General features: G+C 34.6%; 1 protein-coding gene across 1 annotated transcript in view; it reads left to right on the top strand.

Annotated features, from left to right (window-relative positions):
* Positions 1–22627, top strand: part of DNAI4 (dynein axonemal intermediate chain 4) — a 118523-nt gene that overhangs the window by 19075 nt on the left and 76821 nt on the right. The window contains exons 3-6 of the mRNA XM_023730385.1: positions 5035–5219; positions 16846–16958; positions 18241–18397; positions 21013–21152. Coding sequence (XP_023586153.1) covers positions 5035–5219; positions 16846–16958; positions 18241–18397; positions 21013–21152 — 595 coding nt within the window. The remainder of the gene's footprint in view (positions 1–5034; positions 5220–16845; positions 16959–18240; positions 18398–21012; positions 21153–22627) is intronic.

Raw genomic sequence — 22627 nt, 5'->3', positions numbered from 1 at the left:
AAAAATTGAAAATTGGAAGTTATTAAATAATTTGATATGAGTGAAAACCATCCCTCAAAGATAACTCTAGTCCCAGATGGTTTCCCTAGAGATATATGCCAAACATACATGGATGAAAACTGAACACAGACAGCAGGTGTACTCTAAAACTCATTTAATGAGGTCCCTGCGTGGTGCAGACAGTTAAAGCACTTGGCTGCTAACCAAGAGATTGGAGGTTAGAGTCTACCCATAGGCATCTTGGGAGAAAGGCCTGGCAATCTGCTTCTGAAAAAATCAGCCACTGAAAATCCTACAGAGCACAGTTCTGTGGCACACATTGGGTTGCAATGAGTTGGAAACAACTAGATGGCAAGTGGTTTAAGGTGATTTTTTTGTTTGTGGTAGCATAACCTTGATACCCAAACCTGACTAAAACAGTGAGAAAGAAAGATTAGAAGTGTGTTTCACTTGGAAACAGATGGAGAACTCATCAATTAAAAATTAGTGAATAAAATTTAGTAACAATAAAAGAACAATATATCAGGAGGAAGTTGGATTTATACCAAGAAATCAAGATTGGTTTAACATTAAAAAATCCATCAGGGTAATTCACAACATCTAACACCTTTAAGGAAAAAGAGCATATGATCATCTAAATATATACAGGAAGTATTTGATAAGATTAAGAACTTCTTAGCAAACTGGGAATCAAAAGGAACTTCCTTAATCTGATTTAGGGTATGTCATGGATTGAATTATGTCCCCCAAAAAATGTGTGTATCAATTTGGCTGGGCCATGATTCCCAGTATTGTGTGGTTGTCCTCCATTTTGGGATTGTAATTTTATGTTAAAGAGGATTAGGGAGGGATTGTAACACCCTTATTAAGGTTACATCCCTGATCAGATATAAAGAGAATTTCCCTAGGGTGTGGCCTGCACCACCTTTTATGTTACAAGAGGTAAAAGGAAAGGGAAGCAAGCAGAGAGTTGGGGACCTCATACCACTAAGAAAGCAGTGCCAGGAGCAGAGTGCTTTTTTTGGACCCGGGGTCTCTGTGCTGAGAAGCTTCCTAGTCCAAGGGAAGATTGATGACAAGGCCAACAGAAAGCCTTCCCCTGGAGCTGATGCCTGGAATTTGGACATTTGGCCTACTTTACTATGAGGAAATAAACTTCTCTTTGTTAAAGCCATCCGCTTGTGGTATTTCTGTTATAGCAGCACTAGATGACTCAGATAGGGTATCTTCAAAAATCTACAGCAGTGATCATAGTTAATGGTGAAGTATTTAAAGAACATAAGGATATGTACCATTGCTATTTCTGTTCAACATTCTTGGAAGTCTTCCAGTTCAGTAAGGCCAGAAAAAGAAATGGTATAAGAATTAGAAAGGAAGAAACAAAACTTTTAATATTTGTGGGTGATTCTGTTGTCTACATATAAAATCCAAAATCACCTACTGATTATCAAATTAATGAAAGAGTTTAGCAAGGTTATCAGATATCAAATCAAAAAACAAAAAGAAATTGTATGTTAATACACCAACAAAATGTAGTTCAAAATTACACATTTTTAAAATGCCATTTAAAATAGCGTTAAAATGTATCAAGTACTTATTTTTAAAACTAAAATTTTGTTGAGAATCATTTAAGAAAAACCAAATAAATGTTAATGCATAGAAAGACTCACTATTGCAAGCATATCAGTTCTTCCCAAATTTTGATTTATAGATTCTTTCCAATTTCGGTCAAAATTCCAACAGATTTTTTTCATTATATTGTTTTTAGGAACTTGTCGAGGTAATCCTAAAATTGATAAGAAAATGCTAAAGAATAGTCAAGACACTCTTCAATAAAAACATAATGGAAGGACTTGCTCTTACAGATTTTAAGTTAGTAAAAGGTATAGTACTAGCCAATGGGTAGACAGACAGCCTACCAATGACCCAGGCACATATAAGCAGTTGGTTTATAACAGTGTGCCCTGCAGAGTAAATGGGAAAGGACAAGATTTTTCAAAAATGATGTTGAGATTATTGGGTATCCATATGTAATGAAAACATACAGGATTCTCTTTTCCTCATACTATACACAAAACTCAACTCCAGGTATATTAAAGACCTAAACATGAAAAGCAATATAATAAACTTCCATAGAAGATAATTCAGTATAGAAGAATATGACTTCAGGATTGGGAATGGTTTCTTAAATTAGACATCGAAAGCACTAACTGTTAAGGAAGAGATGATAGATTTGACTACATAGAACTTTTATTTGTCAAAAGACACTATAAAGAAAACAAAGACAGTGAAAGAAGATATTTGCAACACATAAAATTCATTTTTATATTCAGAATATTTAATTAATTACATTATCAACAGGAAAAAGACAGACCCCAATAGAAAAATGTGCAAAGGACTTGAATGGGGAATCCACCCACCAAGAAACGAAAATAAGAATGGGGAATAAGTATATGAAAAGGAGTTCAACTTTATGGAAATTAAAATGAGATGCCACTACACCTGTACCAGACTGGCTTAAATTTATAAATCTGACAGTGCTAGTTGATGAGAATATGAAGCAACAACACACTGCTAGTGGTCATGGAGATTTTTAATAATCATTTTGGTAAACAGTTTGGTGTTATCTAATCAAGTTGATCCATCAATTCTACATCTATACACCCCTATAGAAATGTATGCTTATGTACACCAGCATGTTGTTAGGTGCCATCAACCCTGTGTACAACAGAACAAAACACTGCCCAGTCCTATGCCATCCTAACAAATGTTGCTATGTTTGAGCCCATTGTTGCAGCAACTGTGTCAGTCCATCTCATAGAAGGTCTTTGTCTTATTCACTGACTCTCTACCAAGCATGATGTCCTTCTCCAGGGACTGATTCCTCCTGATAACATGTCCAAAGTATGTGAGACAAAGTCTCACCATCCTTGCTTCTAAGGAGTATTTTGGCTATACTACTTCCAAGACAGATTTATTCCTTCTTCTGGCAGTCTATGGTATATTCAATAGTCTTCATGAAAACCATAATTCAAAGGCATCAATTCTTCTTCTTTATTCGTTGTCCAGCTTTCACATGCATATGAAGTGATTGAGAATACCGTGGCTTGGGTCAGACACACCTTAGTCCTTAAAGTGACATCTTTGCTTTTCAACACTTTAAAGAACTCATTTGCAGCAGATTTGCCCAATGCAATACGTTGTTTGATTTCTTGACTGCTCTTTCCATGGGCATTGATTGTGGATCCTTGTCAAATGAAATCCTTAACAACTTCAGTATTTTCTCCATTTATCGTGATGTTGCTTGGGTATACTTGTGTATAATTTGTAGCAATATTCATGATAGCCCCAAACTGGAAATAATGAAAATGTCCAGTAAAAGTAAAATGTATAAATAAAATATGCTACTTACAACCACAAATAAATGAACTACTGTGCATGCAAACAACATGGAAAAGTATAAAAACATTATTGAACCAAAAATGCCAGGGATGAAGGAATATATATTTCAAAAATAGCCAAAACTTAATTACGTGGACACACATGGAAAATACCATGTGTTGGCAAAAATGGGGAGCAACCATAGCTCTCATACACTACTGGGAACCACTTGGGAAAAATCTTCACCAGTTATCTGCTAAAGGTGAACATATGCATAATCCATTACCCAGAAATTACACTGTTAGGTATACACTCAACATAAATACATGCGAGATATTCAGCAAAACACACATACAGCAATATTCATAGCAGCACTATTTATAACAACCAAAAAAAAAAATTGGAAAGTATAGAAATTCCTATCAATAGTAAAACAAATACTTCCCACTGAGTTGATTCCAATTCCTGGTAACTCCATGTGTGTCAGAGTAGATCTGTGCTCTGTAGAGTTTTCAATGGCTGGTGTTTGAGAAGTAGATTGCCAGGCCTTTCTTCCGAGGCATCGTTGGGTGGACTTGAACCTCCAATGTTTTGGCTAGCAGCCAAGAGCATTTAACCATTTGCACCACCCAGGGCCTCCATCAATAATAGTAAAACAGATAAATAAAAATGAGGTACATTCATACAGTTGAATACTGTGCAACTACACTTAATGTGGATGAATCTCACACAGATAATGCTGAGAAAAAGAAACCAGATACCAAAGATTACACATGTATGATTCCATTTAAATAAAGTTCAAAACCAGGGAAAACTAATCCATGATGTTACACTTCTTACCTTTGGTGGGAAATAGGTAGTGACTCTCATGAAGGGAACTTCTGGGATGCTGCTGATGTTCTGTTTCTAAATTTGGATGTTGAGTACTTAGGTGTGTTCAGTTTGTAAAAATTTATCAAGCTGTACATGATATGTGCACTATCTGCATGTACATTTTACTTCAATACATGTTTTTACAAATGAAACTTGTTTAGGGATGCATATTTGATAAAACTATAAAAAAGAAAAAAGGAAATGATTACCAAAGTCAAGTTGGTGGGTACCACTGGGGAGAGAAAAAGCTGTGATCAAAAGGGGCAAAGGCCAGAGAGTGGCTGCTGGAGTTGCTATCAATATTCTAATTTTTTACTTTAGTGGTGGTTAATAAGAACATTGACTTTATACCATTGAAGTATAGGATTATTTTAATTATATTTCCGTGTGTGTTAAATTTCATAATTGAAAGGGTTAAAAATAAGCCAAAATTAAATACACCAAAGACATGCCATAACTTGGGAAATATTTACTAATGTTAAGTGATAACTATTTTAAAGCTTATACATACAAAATTAAATGCACCAAAATATTAATATTTTAGATTAATTACCATTCTACCTTTCTGAATTTTCCTGAAATAAATGTATATTAATGAATATATATTACTTTTGTACAGCTGAAACATGAATAAGACTTAAAAAAAATACGCGTAGTTAAGAAACATTTTAAGCATAAAATCTTATGTCATTCAATTTTTTGTATTCTATCCTGGGAATATATTTATCTCCTTTCTACCATATTTATTTTTATTTCATTTTAAATAACCATTTTCTACAGGTGATTGATATAAATGGAGTAGATGTGACTCCCCGACCTCTTTACCATCCAGATCCATATACGGTTACAGCAAAGCCAAATAAAATACTGACATCACAAGAAGGATCGCTTGGATCAGAATTTATATCTTCTTATAGCCTTTATCAGAATACAATAAATCCTAGTTTATTAGGACAGTTTACAAGGTAAAGTATACTGTTTTATTGTTCTTTTTATCATATTTGTTGTCTTTACATTTAAAGGGCATATATGTAACTTAGATGTGTTGATGGTAAGAAAACTTGTTGTTAGGTGCCGTTGAGTCAGTCCTGATTCATAGTGACCCTGTGTACAACAGAATGAAACACTGCCTGGTCCTGTGTCATCCTCACAATCATTGCTATGCTTGAGCCCATTGTTGCAGCTACTGTGTCATTCCATCTCATTGAGGGTCTTCCTCTCTTTCGCTGACCCTCTACCAAGCACGATGTCCTTCTCCAGGGACCGGTCCCTCCTGATAATATGTTCAGACTATGTGAGACAAAGTCTTGCCATTCTTCCTTCTAAGGAGCATTCTGGCTTTACTTCTTCCAAACCAGAGTCGTTCGTTCTTCTGGCAGTCCACGGTGTATTCGATATTCTTTGCCAACACCACAATTCAAAGGCATCAATTCTTCTTCGGTCTTCCTTATACATTGTCCAGCTTTCACATGCGTATGAGACGATTGAAAATACCATGGCTTGGGTCAGGCACAGCTTAGTCCTCAGAGTGACAGCTTTGCTTTTTTAACACTTTAAAGAAGTCTTTTGCAGCAGATTTGCCCAGTGCAATGCATCGTTTTATTTCTTAACTGCTGCTTCCTTGAGCATTGATTATGGATCCAAGTCAAATGAAATCCTTTCTCCGTTTATCATGATGTTGCTTATTGGTCCAGTTGTTAGGTTTTTGTTTTATCTTAAGGTATAATCCATACTTTATTTCCATCAGACTATGAGTGGTCTGATGGAAATAAAGTATAGAGATTTATTAAGGGTTAAAAATCATTTCGAACTGGCAGCTACACAGCTCATGAAAATTAAACTGTGAGGTCTGAGGCATGATAATCACACAAACATGTATATAGGTTGGCAAACAATGAGGATTACAATATTCTGTTTTCAGTCAACCAGGGAAGTTAGAGGTGGGCTTTCTCAAAGTGGGGGCTTGTCAGTGATTGGGGGATAACACAGATGGACTTCAGTGATTGGTGCCTTATCTTAGTTTGCAGGAGTAGTTGCAGGTTGCGGAGGTACATGGAGGATCATAGGACAATGACAGGACATGCTTTTCTGGGAACTTACTATTAAACTGCTTTTTCAAGCATGTCTTTTCTGGAGATCCATTGTAAAAGAGATTTGATAATGCTGTGTGTCAAGACCCGCTGGGAACAGGCTGTTGCATCCTGCTTCTGCTTGACCATAGAGAAAAATATTTCCTTCAGTATATATTTTTAAGGGTGACTAAAAGTTAAGCACAAGAGAGAAAAACTGCTACTTTAAAATGAGGATGTTTTCAGGCCTGGGCCAGGGTCCTCTACTAATACCGGATGCTTCGTATAATTTTGGGGTTCTCTCTCTCATTCCCTCGTTTTGATCAATGATTTTTAGGGAAATTCTTTGATTACACTTTAAAGAATGTCTTTTTTTGTATGGACATGGTGGGTCTCTGGATGGTCACTTATTTATTATAAGCTTTTAATACTCCAGGCACTACTATTTTTGGTATCCGGGCACTATTCGAGGGCTTCACCATGTCATAGTTTTGGCCGTTTTCTTTAGTGATGTTTTTGGAAGAGAGAGAAGCGGGGCTATATTAGAAGGAATTGTTTGGTCGCTCAAGGGAACTGGTGTAGAGAGTAAGCTTAACCTCATCTGGAAAATAGTTTTTTAAATGGGTAAAAGGTTGGTTTTCTGGGTTAAAACATTGGAGGTAACTTTTATATAGTATTTGATAGTTCTGATAATAATTACAATAACAATAAGTATCATTAATCTAGTTAATAATAGAAATCTGATCTATGATCCAATCCCTGAGGGTAGCTAGCTGAAAATATTTAGAAAAGTGGAGTTTGACATGGGGGGTACTTGAAGCCAAGTGGCCTTTTGGCACACTTGTCTGATATTTTGTTTTACTTCTGTTGAAGTATTTATTCAAGTCCAGTAGGAGGTATTGGCAGCTGCACAGACTTCTCCTTGTTGGGTTAGAAGAAAATCAAGGGAAATTCTCTTATCCAGTATGACTTTAACTAAAGATTTTAGGGACTTCTGTTGGGCATTTATACTATTAGTGAGCTTATCTGTTATTTGGAGCATAATAGTAGATACACTGTGAATAGATTTTTCAAATTCAGGGATACCAATATGGGGCAGAAGTCCTCAAAGGAATGTCCATTTTTCTCTGGGTCTGTCCATTATAGGGTTCTCATTAGATTCTGTAACATATTTTCTTTTGTGATGACTGAAGATGTTCACATTATTGGTCCAATATATGTTTTTATCATAGGAATGGAAATTTAGAGGGACTCCTAAAAGACCTAATGTACATTGGCCTCTCATATTCTAATTATTTAAATAGGATAAAGCCCAGGTATGGAACTCGTCGTTTGGATTTGGATTGGCAGTTGGTTGGGTGTCTTGATCCCCTACATAAAAATATGTATCTATCTATATGGGGCACATATTTTGTCAGTTCAAGTGTGATTATTTGGGAGAGGGATGTTTTATTTGTTCAGGACAATTTTCTGTCAAGGAGATGTTATAAATAGGCAATCATCTAAAGTTTAGCCAGTTCTACATTTGAAAACAAAAGCCTTTTTTCCCTATAGGCATGCTGTTAAATTTCCTGTAAAAGCTCCTTTCCAAAATCTGGGAGGGGCATTATATGAAATTAAGTGCTCATTTTTACAGTCTGAAGAGTTTCAAGTTACTTTAGAACAATCCTTAACTCTAATTTGAGTTAGACTGAAACGTGGGAACTGGAGTTGAGTTAATAACCTAGGGGGTTGCCACAGTCTCACACGTATGGTTCACCTAACAGCGATATTAAAGTTGACGGTAGCAATGGGGACAAAATTATAATTTAATATGAGAGAAATTAATGGATCTGAATTCGTGAGGCCAGATTTTGGAATTTAATGCAAATCCAGTGGTTAGACAGGTTACTGGTACTAGTTACCAACTGGGTTATTTTAATAAAGGCATTTTTATGCTATGTATTAATGGTGGTTATAGGGAACTTGAGAAAAGTTCCATAATATAAAAATATTAACCAAAAATAATATAGTAATGCAAAGATCATAAAAATAATAGTGATTTACAAATAAATTTCTCTTTTATTTAAAGGTATATATACAATTACTAATAGGAAAATAGTGACTATTATAATCAGTAAAATAATGATGATTAATATAATATTATATAATAGTTTTAGCATGAAAACAATTAGTTCAAAATTACCAATTTATGAATCTTAACTTATAAAATAAGGCACCATCAAAGGTTATAAGTGTTAGGCAGTGGCAATCATATCTATTGGGAACATAAAGAATTAATACCATGGAGGGAAATTTACCAACATAGAGATAAGGTAATGTAAATGTAATTTTATAAGGATCACCCACACCAGTAGTAACAAAAGTCTAACGACTTCAACAGCCTGCATATGCATGAGAAAGAAAGGGGTGGATGTAAATGAGAAAGTAACAGGTGGCGAATTACCAATTTATAAATCTCAGTTGATAAAATAATGGCACTTTAAAAGTTATAAGTATTAAACGAAGAGCAATTACTTCAGGGGTTTCCATACAACATACCTTACCAGGGGACAATACCAACTTGGTGAAGGATAATCAACATAAACAGGAAAGCAAAGATTATATAGTCCAGACATCTCAGCTACTTGCCTAAGTCTTTTCTGTGATCTTGGGCAGAGCTGTTTGCTTCTGTCATAAATGTCTGTTTTTGTGTACTGGGGTGGCTGAATTTTAGTCTGAGTCGTTTAGTTGGTTGGACAGTCCAGGTAGAAGCTGCAGTCTTTTTTAGTTGGGGCAGATGAATCCAGTTCTTAACTCGCTGTAATTTAGTGGCATAAGGATTAGTGAGGAGAACTACATACGGTTCTTTTCAATGAGGTTCCAGGGAACTTTTTAGCTGAGGTCTTTTCTAATATACACTGTCCCCTGGAACAATATCAGGAAGATTTTGAGATTTTGGTTTTTGGTCATCAAAGGCTCTTTTAACCTGTGAAAACAAAGTATTGGATTAAAACTGATAATATTTAACAATATTAGAGTTGGTATAAGTAACATAACCCATTGTCTTTGAGTTGATTCTGACTCATAGCGCTCCAATAGGACAGAGTAGAACTGCCCCATAGGGTTTCAAAGGAGTGGCTGGTGGATTTGAACTGCTGACCTTTTGGTTAGCAGCAGAGTTCTTATGCCACAGGGCTCCAAGTAACATAAGGGAAGGCCATTTGGTTTTGAAGAATTACTTCTTCACCATAGTCATTATAGTATTTATTCCCTGGAGTCTGTGGCATTTCTGAATATATTTAATCAGAACTTTGACATGAGCCATAACATCTTTTAATTCGTAGGATATTCTGTAACCAGTACAGTGTTATTATTTCCTGAAATAGCCAATTCATACATTAAAAAAAGGAAAGAAGGAAAAAATGGTTTTTATATCTAGAGAATAGAACATTATATATTAGTAATATTCTCATATAAATCTTATAGTAATTAGTTTACTCAGTCCCGTGTAGTTAATTTTGGTTTTATGTTATTGTGTATTAGCAGAAACTTGAAAAACCTGTTAGTTTCTACATAAGAGCTCTAAAAATATTAACTTAGTTTAATTGTATCCATGTTCAATATATTATAGTCCTCTTTATGAGTCTGGGAGCCCTGGTGGCACAGTGGTTAACTGCTCACCTGCTAACGAAAAGGTCAGCAGTTCAAATCCACCAGCTACTCCTTGGAGACCCTAGGGGGCAGTTATACTCTGTCCTATAGTGTCACTATGAGTTGGAATCAATTCGATGGCAATGGGTTTGGTTTTATGCTTTTTATAAGTCTGATATATCGTAGTCCATTGTTGTTGTGTTTTCAGTGAATCAGTAAGGTAAAACTTATCTGTGAATGGCAAACTAAAAAAATGGCTATGGTTAACTTATAATAAAAATTTTTTAAATTGAAAATATCTAATGGGAATTAACTACAAAAGTAGTGTAAAGCCAAATAAAGTCAAATAAAAAACTTTAGACAAAAATATCTGTGAATATGATAATTAACCTCATTTTCAATGAGCTTCAGATATAAAAATCTTGAGACATATGAAGAATATATTAAGATTATTAAGTCTGTAAACATTTGAACGTTAAGTATCTAATGGAAATGAAAGAAATGATGAAGTAAAAGAGATGAGCAGAAGATTTCAAAGGGTGGCTTCAGAAGACAGAGTAAACTATTATAATGACATATGCAAAGACCTGGAGATAGAAAACTAAAAGGGAAGAACACACTCAGCATTTCTCAAGCTGAAAGAACTGAAGAAAAAATTCAAGCCTCGTGTTGCACTATTGAAGGAGTCTACAGGAAAATATTAAACATCGCAGGAAGCATCAAAAGAAGATTGAAGGAATACACAGAGTCACTATACCAAAAAGAATTGGTCGATGTTCAACTGTTTCAGGAGGTAGTATATGATCAGGAACTGATGACACTGAAGGAAGAGGTCCAAGCTGCACTGAAGACATTGGTGAAAAACAAGGTGGCAGGAATTGACGGAATACCAACTGAGATGTTTCAACAAACGGACGCAGCGCTGGAAGTGTGCACTCATCTATGCCAAAAATTTGGAAGACACCTACCTGCCAACTGACTGGAAGAGATCCATATTTATGCCTATTCCCAAGAAAGGTGATCCAACCAAATGCAAAAGTTATTGAACAATGTCATTAATATCAGATGCAAGTAAAATTTTGCTGAAGATCATTCAAAAGTGACTTCAGCCGTATATCAACAGGGAACTGCCAGAAATTCAAGCTGGATTGAGAGGAGAATGTGGAACCAGGGATATCATTGCTGATGTCAGATGGATCCTGGCTGAAAGCAGAGAATACCAGAAAGATGTTTACCTGTGTTTTATTGATTATGCAAAGTCATTTGATTGTGTGGATCATAACAAATTATGGATAACATTTTGAAGACTGGGAATTCCAGAACACTTAATTGTGCTCATGAGGAACCTGTACATAGATCAAGAGGCAGTTTTTTGAAAAGAACAAGGGGATGCTGTGAGGTTTAAAGTCAGGAAAGGTATGTATCAGGGTTGTATTCTTTCACCATACTTATTCAATCTATATGCTGAGCAAATAATCCAAGAAGCTGGACTCTATGAAGAAGAATGGGGCATCAGGATTGGAGGAAGACTCATTAACCTGCTATATGCAGATGACACAACTTGCTTGCTAGAAGTGAAGAGGACTTGAAGCACTTACTGATGAAAATCAAAGACCGCAGCCTTTATTATGGATTACACCTCAACATAAAGAAAACAAAAATCCTCACAACTGGGCCAATAAACAACATCAAGATACATGGACAAGAGATTGAAGTTGTCAAGGATTTCATTCTACTTGGATCCACAATCAGCGCCCCTGGAAGCAACAATCAAGAAATCAAACAACACATTGCCTTGGGCAAATCTACTGCAAAATACCTCTTTCAAGTGTTAAGAAAATGTGTCACCTTGAAGACTAAGGTACACCTGACCCAAGCCATGGTGTTTTCAATTGCCTCATATGCACGTGAAAGCTGCACAATGGATAAGGAAGACCAAAGAATTGATGCCTTTAAATTATGGTGTTGCTGAAGAATATGGAATATACCATGGACTGCCAAAAGAACGAACAAATCTGTCTTGGAAGAAGTACAATCAGAATGCTTCTTAGAAGCAAGGATGGCAAGACTATGTCTCACATAATTTGGACATGTTATCAGGAGGGACCAGTCCCTGGAGAAGGACATCATGCTTAGTAAAGTAGACAGTCAGGGAAAAAGAGGATGACCCTTAACGAAATGGATTGACACAGTGGCTGCAACAGTGGGCTCAAGCATGGCAACAATTGTGAGGATGGTGCAGGACTGGCAATGTTTCATTCTGTTGTACATAGGGTCGCTATGAGTTGGAACTGACTCAATGGCACCTAACAAGAGCAACAACAACAAGCATTTGAATGGTAATAAAAACTTTATGGGTAAACCATGTATATTTCCCAGTTAAAATCATTGGCTTTGATGATGTTAGACTTAAAGGAAACAAAGTTACAACCAAGTTAGTAATTGAAATTAATAAAATGATGACAATATTAAGTGCTTGTTGTGAGTTTTAGGCAAATATTTTTGACATATAAATTTTAACTTAAAGAAAATTTGGCACTTTTCCTGATATGTTTTATGTAATTCATAATATATTAAATAAATTCTTTTTTGTATTTTTTCTTTTTTTATAAAATAGAAACAAATCCTTGGGCGCTTTCTATGAATTTTAAAATCGTTAGTTCACTGGAAAACCATACTTAAATTATTTAAACCAAAGATTTTAAAGGTAAAAACCTTAGTTCTTTTTTTATCTCCCAAAATCATGTAGCCTGGTTTCAACTTAGGAATTTTATTTTAATGAGACCTCAACCCCTTGTCTTCGAGGCAGATTACACAAAGAATAAATTAACCCTTTAACTCAGGAATTAAAGAAAATTTTGTTATTTTAAAGCAAGAAACCTAATTCTTGCTTTATATGTTATTTGATACTAAGAGTTCTTAAAATTTTCATAATTTAACCCGTTAAATTTATTCAGACGGATAAAACTTTGATTATATCAAATATATTCCCTTTTTGATAAACCTTTCATGCACCTCTTTAAGTTTCAGTAATGAACATATTTATCAGCAGACCTATATGTATATATGTGTGTATATATATATATTTTCTCTGTGACATAAAAAGCAAAAGAGTATAAACTAGGATATTAACTCAATTTAATATCAGTAAGTAACCTAAAGGGCTTGGAAATTACCCCTTTTCTTTAAATAAAACACATTTCATATAATATTTAGCTTAAGTTACTTAAAAAGCTTTTGTTTTTAAGATGACATGCTATAACCAGAAACCAAACCTGTTGTCGTCAAGTTGATTCCAACTCATAATGACACTATAGGACAATTGTCCCATAGGGTTTCCAAGGAGCTGCTGGTGGATTTGAACTACTGACCTTTTTGGTTAGCAGCTGAACTCTTAACCACTGCACCACCAGGGCTCATAGTATAGAATATAAAAATCTTTGTCCAAAGAAATTCACTTTTATTAATTTCTAGAAATATTTAGACTATTAAACTTATGTAAGTGTTTATTTATTGTTAAACCAGTCATAGTATGTTCCTTGAAGATATATTGAAATCTAGTTTAATAATACCATCTAGAGGTAGGAAATTATTATATTTTTATAATCCTATCTTCTGCATGCTTTATAGGATCCTTTAGAGAAATAATGTAGAATATTTGTCCTTTTTTAGTGTATTTTTTAAATATACCAATTTATATTAAAGTTTTTGAAAGTAGTTATTAGAAGCCACACTAAGCAGTTTTCCTAAGACTTAAAAGACTGCCTCATGAAAAGAAAAAACAAAAAACAACTACTAGTCACAGCTTCCTGAGAAAAGACAGAAAAACTTAGATTCAAAATGAGTCAGAAAAATTACATAAATTTATTGGTCCACGAGGGCAGCTCAACAACCAGGCTTATATATTATTATACAAGACAACCACATGGGGCATTCTTTTGAACCTAATTCATTTTGCCAGCTAGAAACCTAATCTCTTATTTTAAGCATATTGGTTTCTCTAACTGGAGAGTATGCTCAGTGTCCATATTAGTATGGATTTTAAATGGGAGAAAGGAGCAGGGCTTTGACATTGTAGCTCCTTGTTTTGTTAATTTGGATACAGTAGCCTGTAATGAAGCAATTCTGCTTTCTTGTTGTTTCTTAGAAGCTTCTTAATCCAGGAGCCTTTCTGCTCTAATTTTATTGTGCAGAATGATTAATTCTGACATGTCAAAAGATCCCCATATGGGCCATTGGTCCTTAAGGCTATCCTCAGTGATTTTATCTAAAAACAAACGGGTAGTTGGATTGTAATGTTTATACATATAAGCAGCAGGAGTACCTGCGGGTGGTCCCACTACATCTTTAGAGCTAGCACTCCCCATATTTACTAAGGTAGTAACCACACATGTGAAAAACAGTTAAACTTTGCTCCGGAGTCTTTCACAAAGGAGGAAAACACACCTGGGCATTTAGAGAAAACAAAACAAGTTCAGATGGCTGGACCAAACAGCAATTCAAAGTGAAAGTACCTAATGAACTCATCAAACAGGCTTAATAGTGAACAGAAAATAAAGAGACAAAAGGCTGTTAATAAACCTCAGAGGACTTCAATGCAAAGAGAATGAAGGCTGGTCCAAGAGGTCTTACCTAGAGGCAACCCCCAAGAACTGGGGAAGTGGATCAAGCACAAAGGTCTTGTGTAGGTGCCAATGCTCTAGGTTCATGGTCCCTTGAGGTCTCAGTAGGCAAGTTACTTTTGGATCCCACTTATGGCACCAAAAATGCTGATGGTAAGAAAACTTGTATTCTAATGGAAATAAAGTAAAGATGTTTACTAAGGGTTAAAAATCAGATCAAACCAGGAACTATGTGGCTCATGAAAATGAAACTGCAAAGTCTGAGGCACGATAATCACACAAACATTTTTATAGGGTGTAGACAAAGAGCGGGGGCTACAATATTCTGATTGTTTTTCAGGCAACCAGGGAAGTTAGAGGCAGGCTTTCTCAAAGCAGGGGCTTGTCAATGATTGGGGGGTAACATATAGGTGGATTTCAGTGATTGGTGACATCTTAGATTGAAGGGATACTTGCAGGTAGGGAGCTACACAGAAGATCACAGGACATGACATGGCATGCTTTTCTGGGAACTTGCTATGAAACTGCTTTTTCAAGCATGCCTTTTCTGGAGGTCAAGGATGACAAGACTTCATCTCACATACTTTGAACATGTTATCAGGAAGGACCATTCCCTGGAGGATATCATGCTTGGTAAGGTAGAGGGTCAGTGAAAAAGAGGAAGACCCTCAATGAGATGGATTGACACAGTTGTTTCAACAAGGGGCTCAAACATAGCAATGACTGTGAAGATGACATAGCACCAGGCAGTGTTTCATTTTGTTGTACATAGGCTCACTATGATTCGGAACTAACTTGACGACACCTAACAACAACAATTATAAAGGAGATTTTTTGATAATACTGTGTGTCAAGATCCTTTGGGAACAGGCTGTAGACATCCTGCATCTGCTTGCCGTTTGAGGAAAAGACCTTCTGGGAATAGGCTGTGACATCCTGCTTCTGCTTGACCACAGAGAAAAATATTTCCTTCAGGGTATATTTTTAATGGTGACTAAAGGTTAAGCACAGGAGAGAAAAACTGCTATTTTAAAATGAGGTTTTTTCTGAGGCTTCAGCTAGGGTCCTCTACTTATACCAAATCCCTCATATAATTTCGGGGTTCTCTCTCTCAGATGTCCATTGTTGCCAGTCTCCCAGCTCTACTTTGTCATCCTAGTGTGCTATCTCTATCTTCCTGTCATTTCTTAATTGGATTCAGAGTTCTACATGTCTTAAGAGTTCCCCTACACTCACACCAAATTATTTTGTGAACAATACAGACTTTAATGAAGATTTCCTGAAGAACCAAAAGATTGGGGCTTATATCACACCCCTCATATTTAACAACTGCAAATTCCAATTAGACTTTTTTTTTTCTTCTATGTTTCTTTTATACAGCAATTTATGGGAAGGGATGGTTTTCCTTAATTTCCTTATTCTCTCATGCAAATCCCTGTTCTCCTAGGGTTTGACTTATCTTTTGTTTTATAATACAGAGAAATTATATTCAGCTCTAGAGTCTGTCTCCATATTTACATACACAAGCCATGGGAGTGTTCTGCAAAACAAAGGATCATCCAATAAACAGGACACACCCTTTAGAGAAGGCAATTGGGATTATAAATAGAAAAAAAAAAAGTATACAGTATCATGGAGTAATGTTAAATTAACATGTTTAAGGAAATTATTTTTGGCTTCTTCAAAGTATTGATTTCCTGCTTAGTACATAGATTTTTAAAAAAATTAAATGTTGACAGAACCTTTATAAAATTTATAAAAATGGGATTTGAAAAATAAGCAGAAACCAGGTAAAAAAATGAAGGGAAGATTGTTCCAGCCATGGTCCTGAAGTAAGAGAGGTAGAGCTTCACAAGTTTGAAGAATTTTTAAAAAACAAAAAGCAGTGTACCTAGAGCAAAAGATCAAGGGGAAGAGTGATAACAAGGAGGCTGGGTAAGTAGGCTGTATTTTGGATTTTATCATAAAATTTTAGATTTTATCCTGAATATATTGGGAATCCATTGAAGGACTTTAAGCATAGGTTAAATAGCATGTCTTACTTATCTCTAAAATGTGTTAAAAATGACTAAAGAACATTAAAAATAAACTCAATGTTTAGAAAAGTTTTATTTTGATATGATAATAGTATATTACCTGATATAACAGTATTTATTCTGATATGATTATAATATATTTGGTTTCTTCATCTGAATGTGTTTTAATTTATATTTTTAATTGCCTATAAGGACATGTAAATAAATAAGTAATGTTATTCATTATTAAAGGTCAGCTTTAGGAAGCAGTACTGTTTCTAAGTCAAGTGTATCAACAACTGAATCAATAGCAGAAGACCTAGAAGAACCATCCTATAAACGAGAAAGATTGGCTAGTTATACAGGTAAAGAAAACACACTCATTTATTTCAGTAACAGTCTATTATCTAGCAAATACACTTATTATATATCAGTTACTTGAGATAAAAGAACTATGGTAATGATTTCAAAATACTGGCCCATGGAGTAGCTACACGAGAATTACCAGAGGAGTATGTATATTTTTTTTAAAAGTTCCCAAAGTGATTCTTTTGCTTTGCACAACCAGCCTCAGGAATCACTGGCCCTGTTTTAAAAGGGCTCAACTTATAACTAGCGAGACAAATAATTCTGATACAGTGTGATCAATGTCATAATAAGACATATGCAGGATATATGGGAGCACTTAGAAAGCAGTGATTAATTCCTCTGAACTGAAAAAAGAAAAAGACTTCACAGAGAACATGATCAACTTTTGAATTAGGTGTTTTAAGATGAATAGGAATTCGTTGGAAGTAGGGGAAGACCAATACAGGCAGAGGATAAAATGTGAAGCAATACAAAGGATTATGAAAGTAAAGATACAAGAACAAGGAAATAATGGATGATCAAAAGTACTGGAAATTTCAACATTTTTTACAATTCATAACATTCATCATGTTGTGTAACCATCATGACTATCTGTTGGCAAATGTTTTGTTATATATATACTTAAACGACAATAAAAAATTTAAAAGTGCTGGAAGAAATAGGTAGTTCCTTGAGGGTCATTTGCCTTGGAGTACAGCAAGGATGTCTTTCATTTGAGATGATAATGAGGGATTGGTGAACATATTGAAGGTCAGAAAATGATATTTGTTGGACTCTTCTTTTTAGTACGAGGAGCTGTAACTGATAGGAATGCTTTTGACAGGTAATGGAATACTCAGCCAACATTAACTTACACAAATAAAGACTTATTTTTCTCACATTAAAAGAAGTTAAGAAGCAGGCAGTTTTTGGCTTTGATTTTTTTTGACTTAATTATGTCAGACTCTGGATTGGCAGTTTGCTATAATCTTTTATTATGCCTTTTCTTGCTTCTTGTCTCATGGTCTCAAAACACCTTTTTCCCAGCTCTGGACATTATATTCATATTAAAAGCAGAAAGACGGATAAGTGGGTAGAACCAGTCACATCCTCCTCATTTATCAGGAAAGTAAAAGTTCTCTCAGAAGCCTTCCTTGGTCTATATATTTCCACTTTCACGTTAACTATCTAAAGCCACCTGCAGTGTATGACCCATCATAGCATTTCTGTGACTAGGAGGAAAAAGACAAATTGAAAATAACAATTAGTAAATGATTTTTATTAAGTTATGTCTTTTAGATTTACGAGTTGTGAGGACAATACTTGAAAAAATTGTAACAAAAGAAGACTTGGAGAAGAATATAGAGATAATACTCACAGAGACAGAAACACTGAGATTTTTTGACCTGCCAACAGTCATGGTCTCCCTGGAATCTGAAGAAGCTGAGAGAGTAAAGTAAGTATGGTTCAGTTGTCGACGTTGCTTTTGTAATTTAAATGCTAAATCAGGGTTCTTGTTTCTGTGAAAGGTTCTTTGGAATTCCTGGATAAACATTGGGGGTTATGTGTCCAGTGAAAGTATATGTAAAGTTATGTGTTCATGCTGTATTGCATTTTTCTAGAGGAAGAGGCCATAGCTTTTAAATATTTTTAAAAAGATAGATGAATGAATAAGGCAAATAATAAAAGAAGTAAGCGAAGCTAACAAGTCTCTATATAAGTTTTAGTATTCTTTTACTCCTATAAAAATTATCAATTTAAAAAAGAAAGAACAGACTTTTTACATTTAAAACTTAAGAGGGGGAAATATGTTATGGGAAATAATTTAATTCACTATTTTAGAGCAGATTTTTCTATTTCTCTTTACTAATGAATATAAGTAGATTATTAATATAAGCATTCAGATTACTTAGCATCAAATATCATTTGGATATAATTCATAGCACTAAAAGAGTCCACTAAATTTTGGGACATGATCCCTATCCAATTATAAAATATGTGAGAATTGGGTACTATACAATGTAAAGCAAAATAGATACATTGGAGGGCTTGTGCTGGGAGCAAAGGTTAATATTAACACAGGGATCTGGAAGCCACTAGTAAGTCTTGGGTTCCCCACAGACTGAGGGGGCTGAAAGAGAGATTCCTATATTAAACTAGGACCTTCAAAGGGCTCTTAAGTTGTTCTTGGTCAGTAGGGTCTTCTGGCTATTATCAGAAACAAACAGAAATCTCTGGAGGAAAACATGCGCAGCTTAGGCTGTTAAGGTTTCTTCAGATTGAGTTTGGTAAAAATACACCAAACCAAGACATTATGAGTGAGAGTAAACAGAAATAACAAATCATAGATTTAGACTCTGAGGACTATGGAAATGGTATCAGATTTAGAATATAAAATATATGTGAAATATTAAAAGAAACTTAACATTTAAAATTTAGCATTTCTTTTAATAATATTAGTGAAATAAAAGCATTAAAACATGATTAACATTAAAAAACTATCAAAATAATGATCCTGATTCAGAAAAAAAACTGTGTGTGTGTATTTGTTGAAGTTAAAAAATAAACATTGGTTTTAAACATATATTTGACATAACTGAATAGATATTTAATGAATTGGAAAGTAGATCTGAGTAAATTACAAAAGAATGAAGCTTGGAGAGACCAGAGGATATAAAATATGAAAGAGAAGTTAAAAAAGATATTGATAATAGAATGAAGGTCTAATATACATCTACTCAGTTTCAGACAGGCAGAATAGAAAGAATGGAGGAGAGATACTATTCAAAGAGAGTGGGTAAACTCTTTCCTAAACCTTTGAAAGACACAATTCCACAGAAATAGAAATAAATAAAAAGAAATCCACAAAAAAGAAATGTACCTGGTGCATTCTGCTGACACTCCAGAACACCAAATATAAAAAGAATTTTTTAAAAATAGAAAGGGGAAAAAAAAAGAAAAGAAAGTAAAAAGACATATCACCTACAGAGAAGCAATTAAACTGACAGCAGTTATTAGGGATAAAGAGGATCATTTCATAATGATAGGAAAGTATGACGGTTATAAACTTGTGTTCTGCTAATAAACTAACATGAAAATATATGAAGCAAAAACTGGAAATTTGGTAAGACTAACACCAGAGTAGGCAATTTAAACACACCTCCCTCAACTATTGATAGGTTGATCATACAAAAAAAATTAGTATAAAAACCCATTGCTGTCAAGTCGATTTCGACTCATAGTGACCCTGTAGGACAGAGTAGAACTGCCCCATAGGGTTTCCAAGGAGAGGCTGGTGGATTCAAACTGCTGACCATATGGTTAGCAGCCAAGCTCTTAACCACTGTGCCACCAGGAGCCCAGGTCCATCAGACATAAAAATTAGTATAGATACCCAAAATGTGAAAAAAAAAAATTTAATGATTGTATGTGGAACTCTGCACTCAATAACTAGGGAGCACACATTCTTTTTAAGCAAAAATGGAACATCTACAAAACTCACCCATGCACAAGACCGAAGGAAGTTGTCAAAAATTTCAGAGGTGGTAACCATACAAATTAAATTCTCTGACCACATGCAATGAAGTTAAAAATCAGTTACATAAATCTCAACTAAAACATACACACACATTCATCTACACATTTGGAAATCGAAAAAGCACATTTATAAATTCCTCATGGATCAAGAAGAAATCATAATGGAAATGAAAAAAAAAAAACTCAGAACCACACCACTGAGAAAATAATACGTATTTGTAGGATGCCATAAAAGTAGTACTTTGAGGGAAATGTATAGCTTTGTCTGTTTTAAATTTCATAAGATCAATGTGAATATAGTTTTACCTTATTGTTGATGGTGAATGAAGGTCGTAGGGGTGTTGGGAGGTATACTATAAAAGAGTGCTTTGAATGTAGCTCAATGCAAAATCTTTTCTAATGATATTTTTGAACTCTCACTTCACTTTTCAGTGAAAGTAATTGTAAGGGAAAGGGTAATGCTGTATAAAGAGATGATATATGTGGTAATAAGTATTTTTCTTAATGAGTTGAGTATACTTTATTTTTTTACAGCCAGAGAAACAGGAATTATGAAATTCTTTGTAAAAATAGAGCAGGCAATGATTTATATGTTGAAAGGATGATGCAGACTATTAATGGCGCACCAAAGACGAAAGAAGTTCAATGTGACAAAGTCATAATGGAGGACAAAGGTAATCCATGTTTTAGTCTTCTTAATAAACAAGACAAAACAACAACCATTGCTGTCAAGTTGATTCTGACTCATGGAGACCCCATATGTTACAGAGTAGAACTGCTCCATAGGGTTTTCTTGGCTGTAATCTTTATGGAAGACATTTGCCACGTCTGTCTTCTGCAGAAATGCTGGGTGGGTCAAACTGCCGACCTTTAGGTTAGCAGCTGATTGCAAACCACTTGTGCCACCCAGGTCCTACAGTCTGCTTAATAAACTACCCTATTTTAATATATTTTCTTTGAATTAGTCAATCAACAAATAAATGTTGAAATATATAAAACAAAAATAGAAATACAAGGAAAATTTGGCCACACCACTACAGTAGTTGAGAACTATGATATCTAACTCTCAGATTTTGACAAATAAGTTAACAAGTAATAAATAAGAATACAGAAGGTCTGAATAGCATAATTATCGAGCTTAGTTTTTATATACTATGTGGTAGAACTTTATACTCTTGAAATGTTCGCGAGACATTTATAAAAACTAATTTTAAGACTAATATCAGAGTAGGCAATAATTAGTCTTATAAAAACATTTATAAAAAATGAAACAGGAAAGGAATAAAAATGATACACTACAAAAAAAATCAAACACAAAAGATGACAGTAATGGAGGAATTGAGAAACAAGAGATGGCATATAGAAAATAAATAGCAAAATGATAAAAATAAGTCCTTCCATATCAGTAATTACTTTAAATGTAAAGGGCTTATACTGTCCAATTTAAAAGAAGAGATTGGCAGAATAGATGAAAATATGATCCCACTGTATGCTGTCTGCAAGAGCCTCACTTTAGATCCAAAATAAGTTTAAAATGAAAAGATGCAAATAGTAACCAAAAGAAAGCTGAGATGTCTATACTAGTTTCAGACTAAGTAGACTTAAGTGAAAAATTGTTACAAGAGACAAATAAGGACATTATATACTGAAAAAAGATTAAATCCTTGACGAATGTATAACAAATTATATGAAGCAAAATTGACAAAATTGAAAGGAGAACTAGTTCTGCAAGAACTGTTGGAGGCTTCAGTACCTCACTTTCTGTAATGGACAAAACAACTATACAGAAGATCAGTAAGGAAATAGAAGACTTGAAAAACAATATAAACCAATGAGACATAACAGACATACAGAACACTCCATGCAAAATCAGCAGAATGCACATTTTTATCAAATTCACATGGAACGTTCTCCAGAATGGACCATTATGTTAAACCACAAAGTAAGTATCAATGAATTTAAAAAGATTGAAATCATCCAAAGTACCTTCTCTGACCACAATGGAATGAAACTAGAAATCAAAAACAGATGGATAACTGGAAATATCACAAATATATGGAAATTAAATAACACACTCTTAAACAACCAATAGATCAAAGAAGAAATTACAAGAGAAATTAGGAAATACTTCAGAATGAATGAAAACATA

The sequence above is a fragment of the Trichechus manatus genome, unplaced genomic scaffold (assembly GCF_000243295.1).
Source record: "Trichechus manatus latirostris isolate Lorelei unplaced genomic scaffold, TriManLat1.0 scaffold00003, whole genome shotgun sequence".
Taxonomy (NCBI): Eukaryota; Metazoa; Chordata; class Mammalia; order Sirenia; family Trichechidae; genus Trichechus; species Trichechus manatus.
The sequence above is the reverse complement of the archived record's forward strand: the minus strand, read 5'-3'. Positions and strand labels throughout refer to the sequence as shown.